A 15,991-nucleotide genomic window follows, 5' to 3' on the forward strand; every position below is an offset into this window, starting at 1 on the left:
TGATTTATTAATCACCATATAAAATTAGAAGTGTTCATGTAATATAAAACGGATGTAGTATATTAGAATTTAAGACGTTCGTTCAAATTTAATTTCAGACCACCAATTCTTTTAAGCCACCTATTTATTTAAACCACCAGGGGACAAATGTTCGAAATTTTAGGCCAAAAAGTTAGGTTTGGAGCCTTAAGGAATTAGGTTCGGAGCCTTATGGGAATTTGAGACCGATATTATAGTTAATATATTTGTTTTGTTTTATTATTTCTAGTATATTTACAAAAATACTCATATCTTTTTGTTTTTATAACTTTTTAAATATGACTTTTCACATGTAATATTTATGACTAAGATTAAATAATATTTTGATATATTTACGTATATATTTTTAAATTAAAATCACAAAATTTATAATTTTTTTTTATTTTCTTAAAATTCACATGAAGTACAAACAAATTAAAATAAATAACCATTCTATTTTTTTATTACTATATAAGTCAATTGCATAAAAAAAGATGTAGGTATATATATATCTGTATACATGTGCTACCTGCTGAGTCTAAATATCTTTGTTGATAGTGAGTCAACAATTTAAAGAATTTAGTGAACTTCTAATCTAAGAATATGAAATTTTATAAATGTACGTACTAGACACTTGTTGGTAGTAACTTCCGTAAAGAATGCACGTGTTAGAGCTAGTGGCATATAGTAGAATATTTATATTTATATATGGTATAAAATATGAATGAAAGCCGTGGGATAATGATAAAAGTTATCGTCATATGATCATAAGGTCACAAATTTAGCCTTTTTGTTCTAAGCCCCAAACTTTCTTTTTGTGTGTGTTCAATAATGTATGCGTTTGCTATCAAAAATTTCTCATGACGTTAACTTGAAATCTTTTAAGTAAGGGTAGAGAGATCTCACTGAACAACCCTTTTCTTGATGGATTCATAGAAATTTTCTATCAAATAATACTAAATTAAATCTTTAATTTTACATACCTAACCCAAGCATCTTGTCGGTAAAAATGATACGAAAGGAATAGCATAAAGGAAAAGCTAATCAACGTTTTTGGTTAGTACCTTTCTCTATAAGAATGGGTGTGTTAGAGAGCTAGTGCCATAGTGTACCATTCTCTTGATAGCATTTGGAAAGACTTTCCCTCTCTCCTTACCAATGGAGAAGTTTAATCTTGCTAAAGTCTTATTGTTGCTTCTCCAACTTGGAACTTTGTTCATTGCCCATGCATGTCCTTATTGCCCTTATCCTCCTTCCACCCCAAAACACCCAAAATTACCTCCTAAGGTAAAACCCCCTTCTAAACAACCTCCACATGCAAAGCCACCTTCTACCCCTAAAAACCCTCCATATGTAAAACCACCTTCTACCCCCAAACATCCTCCACATGTGAAACCACCTTCTACCCCTACACACCCTAAAGAACCTCCACATGTGAAACCACCGTCTACCCCTAAGCACCCTAAATACCCTCCACATGTGAAACCACCTTCTACCCCTAAGCACCCTAAATACCCTCCACATGTAAAACCACCATCACCAACACCACCTATTGTCCATCCACCAGTCACTCCCAAACCACCATCACCGACACCCCCTATTGTTTATCCTCCAAAACCACCATCACCAACACCACCTATTGTCCATCCACCAGTTACTCCCAAACCACCATCACCGACACCCCCTATTGTTTATCCTCCAAAACCACCAACACCAACACCACCTATTGTGCCACCTCCAGTCACTCCAACACCACCTATTGTCTCTCCACCTTTTTTCCCCAGTCCTCCCGTGGTAACACCGCCACCCTACGTGCCAAGTCCTCCGGTTGTTACTCCACCCATAGTTCCAACACCCCCTACACCATGCCCGCCGCCACCACCAAAAATAGTACCATCACCACCTGCACAACCAACTTGTCCCATTGATGCTCTCAAGCTAGGTGCTTGTGTGGACATATTAGGAGGACTAATCCACATTGGAATCGGTGGCAGTGCTAAGCAAACATGTTGTCCACTTCTTCAGGGACTTGTAGACTTGGATGCAGCCATTTGTCTTTGCACAACCATTAAGCTCAAGCTCTTAAACATAAACATCATTCTTCCCATTGCCCTTCAAGTTCTTGTTGATGACTGTGGCAAGTATCCACCTAAAGACTTCAAGTGTCCATCATCCTAAATCAAGGTTTCCACTTTTTCTCACTTTTAATTATTATTCTCCCGGTCTCAATTTTTGTGACACGATTGAATTTTCTATTACTGTCGGCCAAGTTTTTTTTCCCTAGAATTTCTTTAAATATCATTTTAAGTTGTTGATTATTGTGATTTATAGTATTTTTTACATAGTTTTCAAATATATAAGTTTTATTTCAAAAATTTTAAAACATCTATGTCCAAATTCACGATCAGAGTTTAGAAATTTGAATCTTAAAATTTCAAATGTCATATAAGTTGGAGCCTAGGAGTATTTTTGTTTCAAGATTTGGAAATTCGTATAAACAATCTTTAGCTAGTAATATATATTAACATTATGTAATATGATGCAGGACATGAAACAGGATATTAGATTGATTCTGCCGTATTGTCATAGTTGAAGGCACATTAAGATTGTGAAAGTGCAATTTCCATTTGTCATGGCAATAAATTGAGAAAAAAAGGAGAGATAATTAAGCTTTAATTTGACGTGTATACTTAGTTTTCCAGTAACGTACTGAATGTTGTATTCTCATTACTGTTTCAGGGAAATACTTTTAATTAATGGTGCTTTATATAGTGAAGTACTGTTGATTTCAATTGGGAATATTTATCAAGCATGAACATGAATGAATAAGGAAAGAGTCACTTATATCCTGTGCAGGCTGTGTTATTCCCTCCCCTCCACCCCATATTAGTTATTACATTTCTTTTTCACACGCTCTTTAAAAATATTTAAATAAAAAAAATGTGTTTTTACTAATTTACCCATAATTTTTTTTTCAAAGTAGTCATACTATTTACTTTCAAACATAATTAGCTTTAAGAGTAAAATGATTTTTTTAATTATATCTTAATTTTATAAATTAATAAATATCATGAGATAATATTTTTAGGTAATGTTTGATAAATAATATGAGATTAAAGGAGTACAACGATAAGACACCTTAATCTCTCAAGTGCAACATTTTCCTTGAGTAGACAAGAGTACATGGCCCGGATCACGAAATATTCCTTGAGTATAGATCGTGATGATGCTTTAATTACTTATAATTGATGGACGGATAATTAAAAATCTTGGGGTCCTTCACAAAGAATCTGAGAGTTGATTGTTTGAATGGTTACTTAAGTAATTGATCATTAAAGTCGTCTACTTTATTTTATTTGTCAAATTATCATTTTACTTAATCTTCTTGATTATTTTAGTTGAAAATATAATTTTTTAATACCTATTTAAAATTGTGACAGCTACAAGTTTTAGAGATAGAAAAATACCCATAATTAAGAGCGAGATAAAATAATTTTGTATTTTATTTTAAAATAAATTATTATTTCTTACTCCACTGACCAAACAATTCGGCCACTAGAAAATTTTAATACATACACTTTACTGCAAACTCTTTATTGGCCAACTTTATAGTGTTCATTGCAGAAATATATTTGTTTCGTCTTTTAAATTGGAAGGTTTGTGACAAGTAGTAAAGCAATAAAAATGTTTTCCCCCAAATTAAAGATCATATTTAGACCCACGTGGGTTTGAAACACTTGAAAGATTTTATCTCTTTCCCTTCTTTATGTATTCATTTAGTATTTTATTACTTTAATGTAAAGTAACTCCTAAAGTCGTGACTTTTTCATCAGGTTCTCACTTATAGAACCATGAATTTCATGACTCATTTATCTCTTAATTTCTCAGTTGTAGAACCACCAACTCCGTTACTCTATTCTTGAATTGTAAATTATAAAAAATCACAAACACAAATATAAATCCTTATGTTCTTAGTTTTAAAATTATAAGCTCCGTGATATTTTTCATTGACATTACGGAGTTGGAGCCAGATAGGGACAAAGGATTTTTTGAATCTCCTTCGATTAAAATTACATTATTGTATATAAGATTAAAATTTATTATATATATATATATATATATATATATATATATATATATAAATTAAATGTGAATTCCTTTAGTATTTTCGTGTTTTTGATTATTATTTTATATATTTTTACTCTTCTTAGTAAAAAATTTTGACGCCAATTTGCAGTCAAGAACTGATGGTCACAAAAACACATGTTATGGAAACAATGTGGAACGCACGTAGAAGCAAGTACGTATAATCTTTAGTAGATAGTTTTTCTTTGGTTATGAAACATGCATTTGCAGAAAAGCTTCTTAAAGCAACAAATCATGACTGAATGTTTTGTTTTATTCATTACTAAACCAAGGTTAGAATCAGCTTTTAAGAAACGGATTCGACATATATATGATGATAGGTGGTCAGATTTAAAGAAGTTCATAATTGGACTAACAGAAATAGATATGATCAATAATGGAGGAATATTTTACATTAGTCCAGACTTTTTAATAAACCTCCAAGAATTCGGTAAACACATTAAAATAGGAATACAAACTAAAGGGTACGAAGAAATGAATCATGGCAATAATCTGTTGATGTGTATAGGTTTTATAGGTAAAATGACTTTGAGTAGCAATACCAAATTCAGACTTCAAGTTAATGATGTTGTTGAAGTAATGGGTAATAAAGGGATAAAACTAATAAAACCTATAAAAATAAATCCACAAGAATACGCAGGTTTAGAATGGAACCTAGATAAACTAAGTAAACCAAAAGTATTTATACCAGAAAATCACTTAATGTAAACTAGTTCCAAGGGCGAGACTTCTATAAGATTCATAGACTATAACTACACAAGCCAAAACCAAGTAGATGATACGGACACTGAAAGCACAATAGCCATAGAACAAGAAGGATTTATGAATATCGAAATCCTACAAGAAAGCTGTGAGGTAGATAATGCTATCGAAAAAGCAAAAAGAATATATAAAGAAAATAGATATAGTATGTTTAAATGTAAAGGCTGCAAAAGGGGTAAAATGGACATCACAGAAACCATAGAACATTTTAGATTATGTCCAGAAAGAGATAACAATCTAATATACCGAATACAAGATATAGATAATGATATAGAAAAAGAAAATACTGTAACACCCCTCAAACTTTTTCCCAAGATTCGGGCCTTCTTTGTACACGTGTGGGGCCCATCGTATTTATTTCGAAGTACATGCTTGAGTTAAGATGAGTCCTTGAGGAGTTTAAGAGCGTTGGAGGTGATGTGGGGTCATTGAGGACCCCTAGGACCGAGCTAAGTCCAAAAGATCCGTCGTGGCTAAGTTTAGGATGAGTTCACGTAAGGGTCGACTTTCAATGACCCTATCGTTTGAAAGAATTTAATCCGGGTGGCCCACGACCTATCAAATTAAAGGTCGTCGAGTCTTCTTTCCAACGCCACCAAGAACGTAGATTTTGGAGTTCGGGGCCAAAAGATACGACGATTCGAAGACGAACTAGCACGATAGGGACTTCATTTTGGCCTGGGTTACCACTGCTGGGGAAATGGCCCTGGCGCCGTAAGGGCGCGACGCGCCACTATCGCGCCAGGAACATGCCTCAGTAGTTTGGTCCCTGGCGCGACGCGCCACTAAAAGTGTGCAGGGTTTTTCAGGCCAAAATCCCAGAATTCAGAACAATGGGCTTAGCGCTGTAAGGGCGCGATGCGCCACTATCGCACCAGAAACATGCCTCAGTAGTTTGGTCTCTGGCGCGGCGCGCCACTACGAGGTGTGCAGGTTTTTAGGCGTAATTGGCCTTGGCGCTGCAAGGGCGCGACGCGCCACTATCGCGCCAAGGGCGTTTTGGCCTAATTTTTCAGAATTTTGGAGGAAGGGCAATTTGGGAATTGTCCCAAATTATATATACCCAAGCCTTGTATATTTTGGGACCATTTTCTTCAGCCCTCACTCTCTCTCTAAAAGCCCTAGCTCCTCTCTCTTCTCTTCTTCTCCATTTCCAACAAAAAAGAGTCCAAGAACTTCAAGATTTGAGTCCTCCATTGAAGACCCAACTACAAGGTTTTCTTCAAGTCTTCACTAAGGTATGTAAGGCTAACCAAAACATAGGTTGAGTCCACCCATGTGCCCTATTCTTGTCTTGAGGTTAGATATCCATGAAAATTGAGTTTCTTGGTATGGTACATGTTTGAATGAACTTGGTCTCCATTTTATTTAATTATTTATGTGCCAATGTTGTTGAGCTAAGAGGTTCCTAAAATGAGCCCTTATGTGAGTATGAGATGATGAAGGAATGAGTTGCTAAATATGTTTTACTGATCTTCTTAATTATGTAGATTTGATAAAGTATATTACTTTCTTAAAAATGTTGCCTATTATAAAAATGTCGATTTGAAGTCTTGAAGATGTGGTGAGTCATGAGGATTTTCTCAAATGGATGAGGTAATGATTGATTATATCTAGATGATGTTATACATGTGCATTTAAAGCTTCCTTGAAGATATGATTGAGATTGAGCATTGAGATTGATATTTGATTGTGACAGAGTTGATGAGTCGACAAGGTTGTAATGAGACTTGTTGATATGAGTTGATTGAGTTGAGTTGATGGAGTTTTATGAGCATTGAGTCTTGGGAGGAGTATCGAGCACCGAATTGGGCAAGAGTATAGTCCATACTCGAACCCAATACCTGTGTTGCCAAACGTAGGGGGGATTGAACCGTTAAAGTCGGATGCTTCCCCGAGAGCTTTTGTCCTGACATTATAGGACCTGGTTGGATTGGATCCATGAGTGTTCGTCGTTCATGCCCTGGCAAGGTATGAACGGGCGTGGCAACGACGTCGTTTCGTTGTACCTTCACTGGCTCATAAGTGTTGGTTGTCGGTTAAGAGAAACTCCCAAATAAGTGTTGATAGTACTCTGAGTCAGATTGAGTTGAATTGTATATGATTGGTCCAGTCTAAATCATATCCTTGTTTAGACTTAGGACATTTGATTGAGTTGTCATCCCTTTTGAGTTGAGCTCCCGAGTTGATTTATTCTTCCTTGATGTTCGTTGTATTCAGCCATTTTACATACTCGTACATTCTATGTACTGACGCCATTTAGCCTGCATCGTTTCATGATGCAGAGACAGGTACTAGAGATCATCAACCGGCGCTCCGTTGAAGATCAACTTACACTTTCAGCCAGTCGGTGAGTCCTCCTAGTTCCTAGAGGATATTGGGCCTTCCTGTACAGTTTTTGGATTGTCTCTTCTTTATTTAGATTGTCGGTAGCCATGGGCTTGTCATTGGCACCTTTTAGACTTGAATAGAGGCTTCATAGACTAAGATGTGAGGAGGTCGAGCGGCCATCTTGAGGATTCCTATTTTGATTATCGTCTTGATTGTAAATATTTGGCCTTCGGCCCTTATGATATGAGAAGTATTTCTTAAATTGAGTTTTCTGCTAATAGAATGTGCTTGAATGAATGAGTGATTGTCCCAAGTGGTTCGCCCGGAGGTCAGAGATGGCCTTCGGGTGCCGGTTACGTCTAGGGTACCCTCCCGGGGCGTGACAAACATGGTATCAGAGCATAGAGTTCAAGTGTCCTAGGGAGTCCATGAAGCCATGTCTAGTAGAGTCTTGCTTATGGGTGTGTTGTGCACCACACTTATAATCAGGAGGCTATAAGACATTAGGAATTATTTCACTTCTTTCATACTCTGAATTCGTGCGATGGAGTTAAACTCCATGAAACTTCCTTTCTAATTCGTGCGTTCATACGTTACAGATAATGCCTCCTAAACGTACCGCTAGCCAGAGGAATATTGATAATGCAGGGATGCCACAGTCAGAGGCACACCCAGCAAGAGCTAGAGGCCGACCCGCGAGATAAGCGGAGGCACCTCAAGTGCCATCTACTCCACCTGCACCCACATCAGAAGCTGAATTTCGAGGGGCAATTGCCATGCTCACCCAACTAATGGCCGCCCGAAGTGGCAATCAGAGTTCGTCGACTCTCAGCTCTAGTTCCCAGGAACCATCTGCTGCCACTAGAATTAGAGACTTTCTGAGGATGAACCCACCGGCATTTACGGGTTCTAAGGTTGATGAAGATCCCCAGAATTTCATTGATGAAATGTGGAAGATTCTAAAAGCTATGCACGCTACAGAAATCGAGGGGGGTCGAGTTGGTGTCTTATCAACTCAAAGATGTGGCAAATATTTGGTATAATCAATGGGAGCAGAGTAGAGGTGAAGATGCTAAACCTGCTAGATGGGATGAATTCGAGGGGGCTTTTCTTGACCACTTCTTTCCCCGAGAATTGAGGGAAGCGAAGGTGGAGGAATTCGTTAATCTGAAGCAGGAAGGAATGTCGGTTAAGGAGTATGGCCTAAGGTTCATCCAGCTGTCCCGGTATGCTCCAGAAATGATTCCTGATGTGAGGTCGAAGATGAGAAAGTTCATCTCCGGATTAGGGAGGCATGTGAAGAAGGAAAGCAAGGCAGCATTGTTGATCTCGGATATGGACCTTTCCAGATTAATGGTGTATGCTCAACAGGTAGAGGAGGAGAAGAGGAAAGACAGAGAAGAGCACCTGAGCAAAAAGGCAAGGTCATCTGGGTATGGGAATGAACAGAGGCAAAGCAAGGGCAACAGGTCCTTCTTCCAGAAGAGGCCTTCCACCTATGCCTCATCTACCGCCAGCGCACCGATGCCGCAGAACAGGTATGATCGACAGGGACAAAGTCGCCAGAATTTCAGACCCCAGGTTTCTCAATCCCCGGCCAGTGTAAGTCAGGGTTCGAAGGGAAAGCCACCATGCGGCAAGTGTGGTAGGCTCCACTTGGGAGAATGCAGAGCAGGAAGGGTTGGTTGCTATAAATGCGGCCAAATGGGCCATCTTCTGAGGGAGTGTCCAACATGGGGGAACAGGGTCCAGTCCTCTGCCATCGCACCACCAGCTAGAGGAAATCAGAGGGGCGCTACTCTAGGTACAAGTGGAGGTACAAACCGCCTATATGCCATGGGTAGTCGCCAAGATCAGGAGAACTCTCCAAACGTCATGACGGGTATGATTCGAGTCTCTTCCTTTGATTGTTATGTGTTGATGGATCCAGGTGCCACCTTATCTTTTGTAACTCCCTATGTGGCTAGTAAGTTCAATAAAATCCCTGAACGTCTTCTTGAGCCCTTTTGTGTGGCCACTCCTGTCGGTGATTCTGTCTTAGCTGAGAGAGTCTATAGAGATTGCACTGTGTCAATTCATCACAGGGACACCTTGGCTGACTTGGTTGAGTTAGACATGGTTGATTTCGACGTGATCCTTGGTATGGACTGGCTTTATGTCTGCTATGCCTCTATTGATTGTAGAACTCAAATTGTCACTTTCAGATTCCCGAATGAGGCTGTCATAGAATGGAGGGGTAGTCCTATTGTGCCTAAGGGTAAGTTTATTTCATACCTTAGGGCCAGGAAGCTAATCTCAAAAGGGTGTATCTATCACCTTGTCCGAGTGAAAGATGACAGCATTGAGTCTCCATCCCTTGGGTCGGTTTCGATTGTCAACGAATTTTCGGATGTCTTTCCTGAAGATCTGCCTGGAGTCCCTCCTGATAGGGAGATCGACTTCGGGATTGATGTTCTTCCTGATACCCAGCCTATCTCAATTCCCCCATATAGAATGGCTCCGGCCGAGTTGAAGGAGTTGAAGGAGCAGCTGAAGGACTTGTTAGATAAGGGATTCATTAGGCCGAGTGTCTCGCCATGGGGTGCTCCGGTCCTATTTGTGCGGAAGAAGGATAGGTCCCTTAGAATGTGTATCGACTACAGGCAGTTAAATAAGGTCACCGTAAAGAACAAATACCCTCTTCCCAGAATAGATGACTTATTCGACCAACTTCAAGGTGCCACTTGTTTCTCAAAGATAGACTTGAGATCCGGCTACCACCAGTTGAAGGTGAGAGAATGCGATGTTCCGAAGACTGCTTTCCGGACTCGTTATGGCCACTTTGAATTTTTGGTCATGTCTTTTGGGTTGACTAATGCTCCCGCCGCTTTTATGGATCTCATGAACCGAGTATTCAAACCGTACCTTGATATGTTTGTGATTGTATTCATAGATAATATTCTGGTTTACTCCAAGAATGAAGAGGAGCATGCCTATCATCTTAGAGTCGTTCTACAAACTTTGAGGGACCAGGTATTGTATGCAAAGTTCTCTAAATGTGAATTTTGGCTTGCATCGGTGGCCTTCTTAGGCCACATTGTATCTGGAGATGGTATTCAGGTGGATGCTCGGAAAATAGAAGCTGTGAAAAATTGGCCTAGACCCACATCCCCAACAGAGATAAGGAGCTTTCTGGGCTTGGCCGGGTACTATCGAAGGTTTGTAGAGGGATTCTCATCCATATCATCACCATTGACTAAGCTGACCCAAAAGAAGGCTAAGTTCCAATGGTTTGATGCTTGTGAGGAGAGTTTCCAGAAATTGAAGACCAAGCTAACCACTGCTCCTGTTCTAACCTTGCCCGATGGAATAGAAGGTTTTGTGATTTATTGTGATGCCTCCAGAGTTGGTTTGGGTTGTGTGTTGATGCAAAGGGGAAAGGTGATAGCCTATGCTTCAAGACAGCTTAAGCTTCATGAGAGGAATTACCCAACTCATGACCTTGAGCTGGCAGCTGTGGTGTTTGCACTTAAAATCTGGCGCCACTACCTGTATAGAGTGCATATCGATGTATTCACCGATCACAAGAGCTTGCAATACGTCTTTAGCCAGAAGGAACTCAACCTTAGGCAAAGGAGATGGCTTGAGCTACTCAAGGACTATGATATGAGCATCCTCTACCATCCAGGTAAAGCTAATGTTGTCGCTGATGCTCTTAGCAGGTTGTCCATGGGTAGCACTAGCCACGTGGAGGAAGGAAAGAGGGAATTGGCGAAGGAGGTACACAGATTAGCCCGATTGGGAGTTCATCTGGAAGAGAACAATGAAGGCAGAGTTACCATTCAGGATGGGTCTACGTCCTCACTTGTGGCAGAGGTGAAGGAGAAGCAAGACCAAGATCCCGTCCTTCTCTAATTGAAGGGAGGCGTTCACAAACAAGAGGTAATGGTTTTTACCCAAGGGGGAGATGGTGTGTTGCGGTACCAAAATAGATTGTGCGTGCCGGATGTTGATGATGTTCGAGAGAGGATTATGGCCGAAGCGCATAGTTCTAGATACTCTATTCATCCGGGTTCCACAAAAATGTACCATGACTTAAGAGAGAACTACTGGTGGAGCGGGATAAAGAAGGATATTGCGGAATTCGTTTCCAAATGCCCGAATTGTCAACAAGTGAAGGTTGAGCATCAAAGGCCCTGTGGTCTAGCCCAAAACATAGAAATTCCAGAATGGAAGTGGGAGATGATCAACATGGACTTTATTACAGGCCTGCCGAAGTCCCGAAAGCACCATGATTCCATTTGGGTAATTGTGGATAGAATGACGAAATCAGCTCACTTCTTGGCGGTTAAGACTACTGACACCGCAGAAAAATATGCAAAGTTGTATATACAGGAGATCGTCAGACTGCATGGGGTCCCTTTGTCTATTATCTCAGACAGAGGAGCCCAATTCACTTCCCAATTTTGGAAATCCTTTCAGAAGGGATTAGGTTCGAGGGTGAACTTGAGTACAGCATTCCATCCCCAGACAGATGGCCAAGCAGAGCGCACAATTCAGACATTGGAAGATATGCTGAGAGCGTGTGTGCTTGACTTCAAGGGAAATTGGGATGATCACTTGCCTCTTATAGAGTTTGCATATAACAATAGCTACCATGCAAGCATTCAAATGGCTCCTTATGAAGCCTTGTATGGGAGGAGGTGTAGATCGCCCATTGGGTGGTTTGAAGTTGGTGAAGCCGAGTTGATTGGACCTGACCTCGTCCATCAAGCCATGGAGAAGGTACGAGTTATCCGAGAGAGGCTAAAGACAACCCAAAGTCGCCAAAAATCGTACACCAATGTGAGGAGGAGAGACTTAGAGTTTGAGGTGGATGATTGGGTGTATTTGAAAGTGTCACCCATGAAGGAGGTCATGAGGTTTGGAAAGAAGGGGAAACTTAGTCCTCGATACATTGGCCCGTACCAAATTTTGAGGCGGATCGGGAGTGTCGCTTATGAGCTGGACCTACCCTCAGAACTAGCTTCTATTCATCCGGTGTTCCACGTTTCAATGTTGAAAAAGTGCTTGGGTGACCCCTCATTGGTAGTCCCTATTAAAAGCGTTGGAATTAAGGATAGCTTATCCTATGAGGAGGTCCCAATCCAAATTCTTGATCGCCAAATCCGCAAATTGAGGAACAAGGAGGTCGCCTCAGTCAAAGTCTTGTGGAGGAACCAATTTGTTGAGGAAGCCACGTGGGAAGCGGAGGAAGCCATGAAGTCTAAATACCCACATCTATTCGTGCCTACCGAGGAGAGCATTGAAGGTAATGACCACTTCCTTGACTCGAATTCATTCGTACCTTTTTGAGTTTTGATTGATATTTGATTGAGAATTTGATTGATTGAATGACTGAATTTTGATTGTGATTTGTACCCCGAGTCTATTCTTGGTTGCTCATCATTCGAGGACGAATGATCCCAAGGGGGAGATAATGTAACACCCCTCAAACTTTTTCCCAAGATTCAGGCCTTCTTTGTACACGTGTGGGGCCCATCGTATTTATTTCGAAGTACGTGCTTGAGTTAAGATGAGTCCTTGAGGAGTTTAAGAGCGTTGGAGGTGATGTGGGGTCATTGAGGACCCCTAGGACCGAGCTAAGTCCAAAAGATCCGTCGTGGCTAAGTTTAGGACGAGTTCACGTAAGGGTCGACTTTCAATGACCCTATCGTTTGAAAGACTTTAATCCGGGTGGCCCACGACCTATCAAATTAAAGGTCGTCGAGTCTTCTTTCCAACGCCACCAAGAACGTAGATTTTGGAGTTCGGGGCCAAAGGATATGACGATTCGAAGACGAACTAGCACGATAGGGACTTCATTTTGGCCTGGGTTACCACTGCTGGGGAAATGGCCCTGGCGCCATAAGGGCGCAACGCGCCACTATCGCGCCAGGAACATGCCTCAGTAGTTTGGTCCCTGGCGCGACGCGCCACTAAAAGTGTGCAGGGTTTTTGAGGCCAAAATCCCAGAATTCAGAACAATGGGCTTGGCGCTGTAAGGGCGCGATGCGCCACTATCGCGCCAGAAACATGCCTCAGTAGTTTGGTCTCTGGCGCGGTGCGCCACTACGAGGTGTGCAGGTTTTTAGGCGTAATTTGCCTTGGCGCTGCAAGGGCGCGACGCGCCACTATCGCGCCAAGGGCGTTTTGGCCTAATTTTTCAGAATTTTGGAGGAAGGGCAATTTGGGAATTGTCCCAAATTATATATACCCAAGCCTTGTATATTTTGGGACCATTTTCTTCAGCCCTCACTCTCTCTCTAAAAGCCCTAGCTCCTCTCTCTTCTCTTCTTCTCCATTTCCAACAAAAAAGAGTCCAAGAACTTCAAGATTTGAGTCCTCCATTGAAGACCCAACTACAAGGTTTTCTTCAAGTCTTCACTAAGGTATGTAAGGCTAACCAAAACATGGGTTGAGTCCACCCATGTGCCCTATTCTTGTCTTGAGGTTAGATATCCATGAAAATTGAGTTTCTTGGTATGGTACATATTTGAATGAACTTGGTCTCCATTTTATTTAATTATTTATGTGCCAATGTTGTTGAGCTAAGAGGTTCCTAAAATGAGCCCTTATGTGAGTATGAGATGATGAAGGAATGAGTTGCTAAATATGTTTTACTGATCTTCTTAATTATGTAGATTTGATAATGTATATTACTTTCTTAAAAATGTTGCCTATTATAAAAATGTCGATTTGAAGTCTTGAAGATGTGGTGAGTCATGAGGATTTTCTCAAATGGATGAGGTAATGATTGATTATATCTAGATGATGTTATACATGTGCATTTAAAGCTTCCTTGAAGATATGATTGAGATTGAGCATTGAGATTGATATTTGATTGTGACAGAGTTGATGAGTCGACAAGGTTGTAATGAGACTTGTTGATATGAGTTGATTGAGTTGAGTTGATGGAGTTTTATGAGCATTGAGTCTTGGGAGGAGTATCGAGCACCGAATTGGGCAAGAGTATAGTCCATACTCGAACCCAATACCTGTGTTGCCAAACGTAGGGGGGATTGAACCGTTAAAGTCGGATGCTTCCCCGAGAGCTTTTGTCCTGACATTATAGGACCTGGTTGGATTGGATCCATGAGTGTTCGTCGTTCATGCCCTGGCAAGGTATGAACGGGCGTGGAAACGACGTCGTTTCGTTGTACCTTCACTGGCTCATAAGTGTTGGTTGTCGGTTAAGAGAAACTCCCAAATAAGTGTTGATAGTACTCTGAGTCAGATTGAGTTGAATTGTATATGATTGGTCCAGTCTAAATCATATCCTTGTTTAGACTTAGGACATTTGATTGAGTTGTCATCCCTTTTGAGTTGAGCTCCCGAGTTGATTTATTCTTCCTTGATGTTCGTTGTATTCGGCCATTTTACATACTCGTACATTCCATGTACTGACGCCATTTGGCCTGCATCGTTTCATGATGCAGAGACAGGTACTAGAGATCATCAGCCGGCGCTCCGTTGAAGATCAACTTACACTTTCAGCCAGTCGGTGAGTCCTCCTAGTTCCTGGAGGATATTGGGCCTTCCTGTACAGTTTTTGGATTGTCTCTTCTTTATTTAGATTGTCGGTAGCCATGGGCTTGTCATTGGCACCTTTTAGACTTGAGTAGAGGCTTCATAGACTAAGATGTGAGGAGGTCGAGCGGCCATCTTGAGGATTTCTATTTTGATTATTGTCTTGATTGTAAATATTTGGCCTTCGGCCCTTATGATATGAGAAGTATTTCTTAAATTGAGTTTTCTGCTAATAGAATGTGCTTGAATGAATGAGTGATTGTCCCAAGTGGTTCGCCCGGAGGTCAGAGATGGCCTTCGGGTGCCGGTTACGTCTAGGGTACCCTCCCGGGGCGTGACAAATACCTCTACCATAGATAACTTGGAATACTTTAATGATACAAAATCTAGAATAAGCTACAAAGAACTAATGAATGAAGCAACAAGTGCTCATAGTGCCAGTCCTTTCCAACGGACTAGTGCAGCACCTAGTATGACACATAGTACATGCAATTTACCTAGAAAAGCATGGCCTACGGCAGAAACAGAAATAAAAGATAATGTTAAACCAGCAGGAAGAAGTATGTCATTAGAAGAACCAATAAGACTACAAGAAGGAGGAAATAAAGGAAAAATACTTAACATAGCTGCTCATAATCCACAAATGTGGAACACAGTTATTGATGTATGGAAAGGAATAGTTGTAGCAGACTTTATAAAAAATTATCAAGAAACAGACGCAGAAACTATGTATAGATACCTAGAAACATTTTTAGGAGAATCATGTAAAGCTGTATGGGAAGCATATACACAAACTTATCCTCAGGAATTCCAAGGACTAATAGAATTAGGACCAAACCCATATAATTTTTCTAATAAAATACATGTCTTACTAACTGGAGAAGATCCAAATAGTGAACTATTAGCCTTACAAAGAAATGCAGTTATAAAATTAGAACAATTAAGCATTACAAATTGGATGCATATTAAAGACTTCCTTAAAGATTACTTTTATTATTGTACAGTTAGTGGTAATACTTTCGATGACGAATTAGGTAAAAAAATTATTTCATAAATTACCCGGAGCTTTAGGAAGAGAATTAGAAGAAATATGGTATAAAAGACCAGGGGTACAACAAAACCCTACTGCTTTATAGTCAATAGGACAAAAGATACAACATGTAATTGAAATACTACAAGAAAAATG

General features: G+C 40.2%; 1 protein-coding gene across 3 annotated transcripts; it reads left to right on the forward strand.

The window, feature by feature from the left end:
* The first annotated feature begins 1,069 nt into the window (after positions 1 to 1,069).
* LOC129892445 (36.4 kDa proline-rich protein-like) lies at positions 1,070 to 4,276 on the forward strand. Of its 3 annotated transcripts, none has more exons than XM_055968014.1 (2): positions 1,070 to 2,202; positions 4,256 to 4,276. In XM_055968014.1, the coding sequence occupies exon 1, from the start codon at positions 1,177 to 1,179 to the stop codon at positions 2,194 to 2,196; it is 1,020 nt and encodes a 339-aa protein (XP_055823989.1). In that variant the 5' UTR covers positions 1,070 to 1,176; the 3' UTR covers positions 2,197 to 2,202; positions 4,256 to 4,276. The 3 variants fall into 3 exon arrangements, with proteins under 3 accessions (XP_055823989.1, XP_055823987.1, XP_055823988.1); XM_055968012.1 differs by lacking the exon at positions 4,256 to 4,276 and adding an exon at positions 2,564 to 2,862; XM_055968013.1 differs by lacking the exon at positions 4,256 to 4,276 and adding an exon at positions 2,758 to 2,862.
* Positions 4,277 to 15,991: the final 11,715 nt, after the last annotated feature.

This window comes from Solanum dulcamara, chromosome 6, assembly GCF_947179165.1.
Source record: "Solanum dulcamara chromosome 6, daSolDulc1.2, whole genome shotgun sequence".
Classification (NCBI taxonomy): Eukaryota; Viridiplantae; Streptophyta; class Magnoliopsida; order Solanales; family Solanaceae; genus Solanum; species Solanum dulcamara.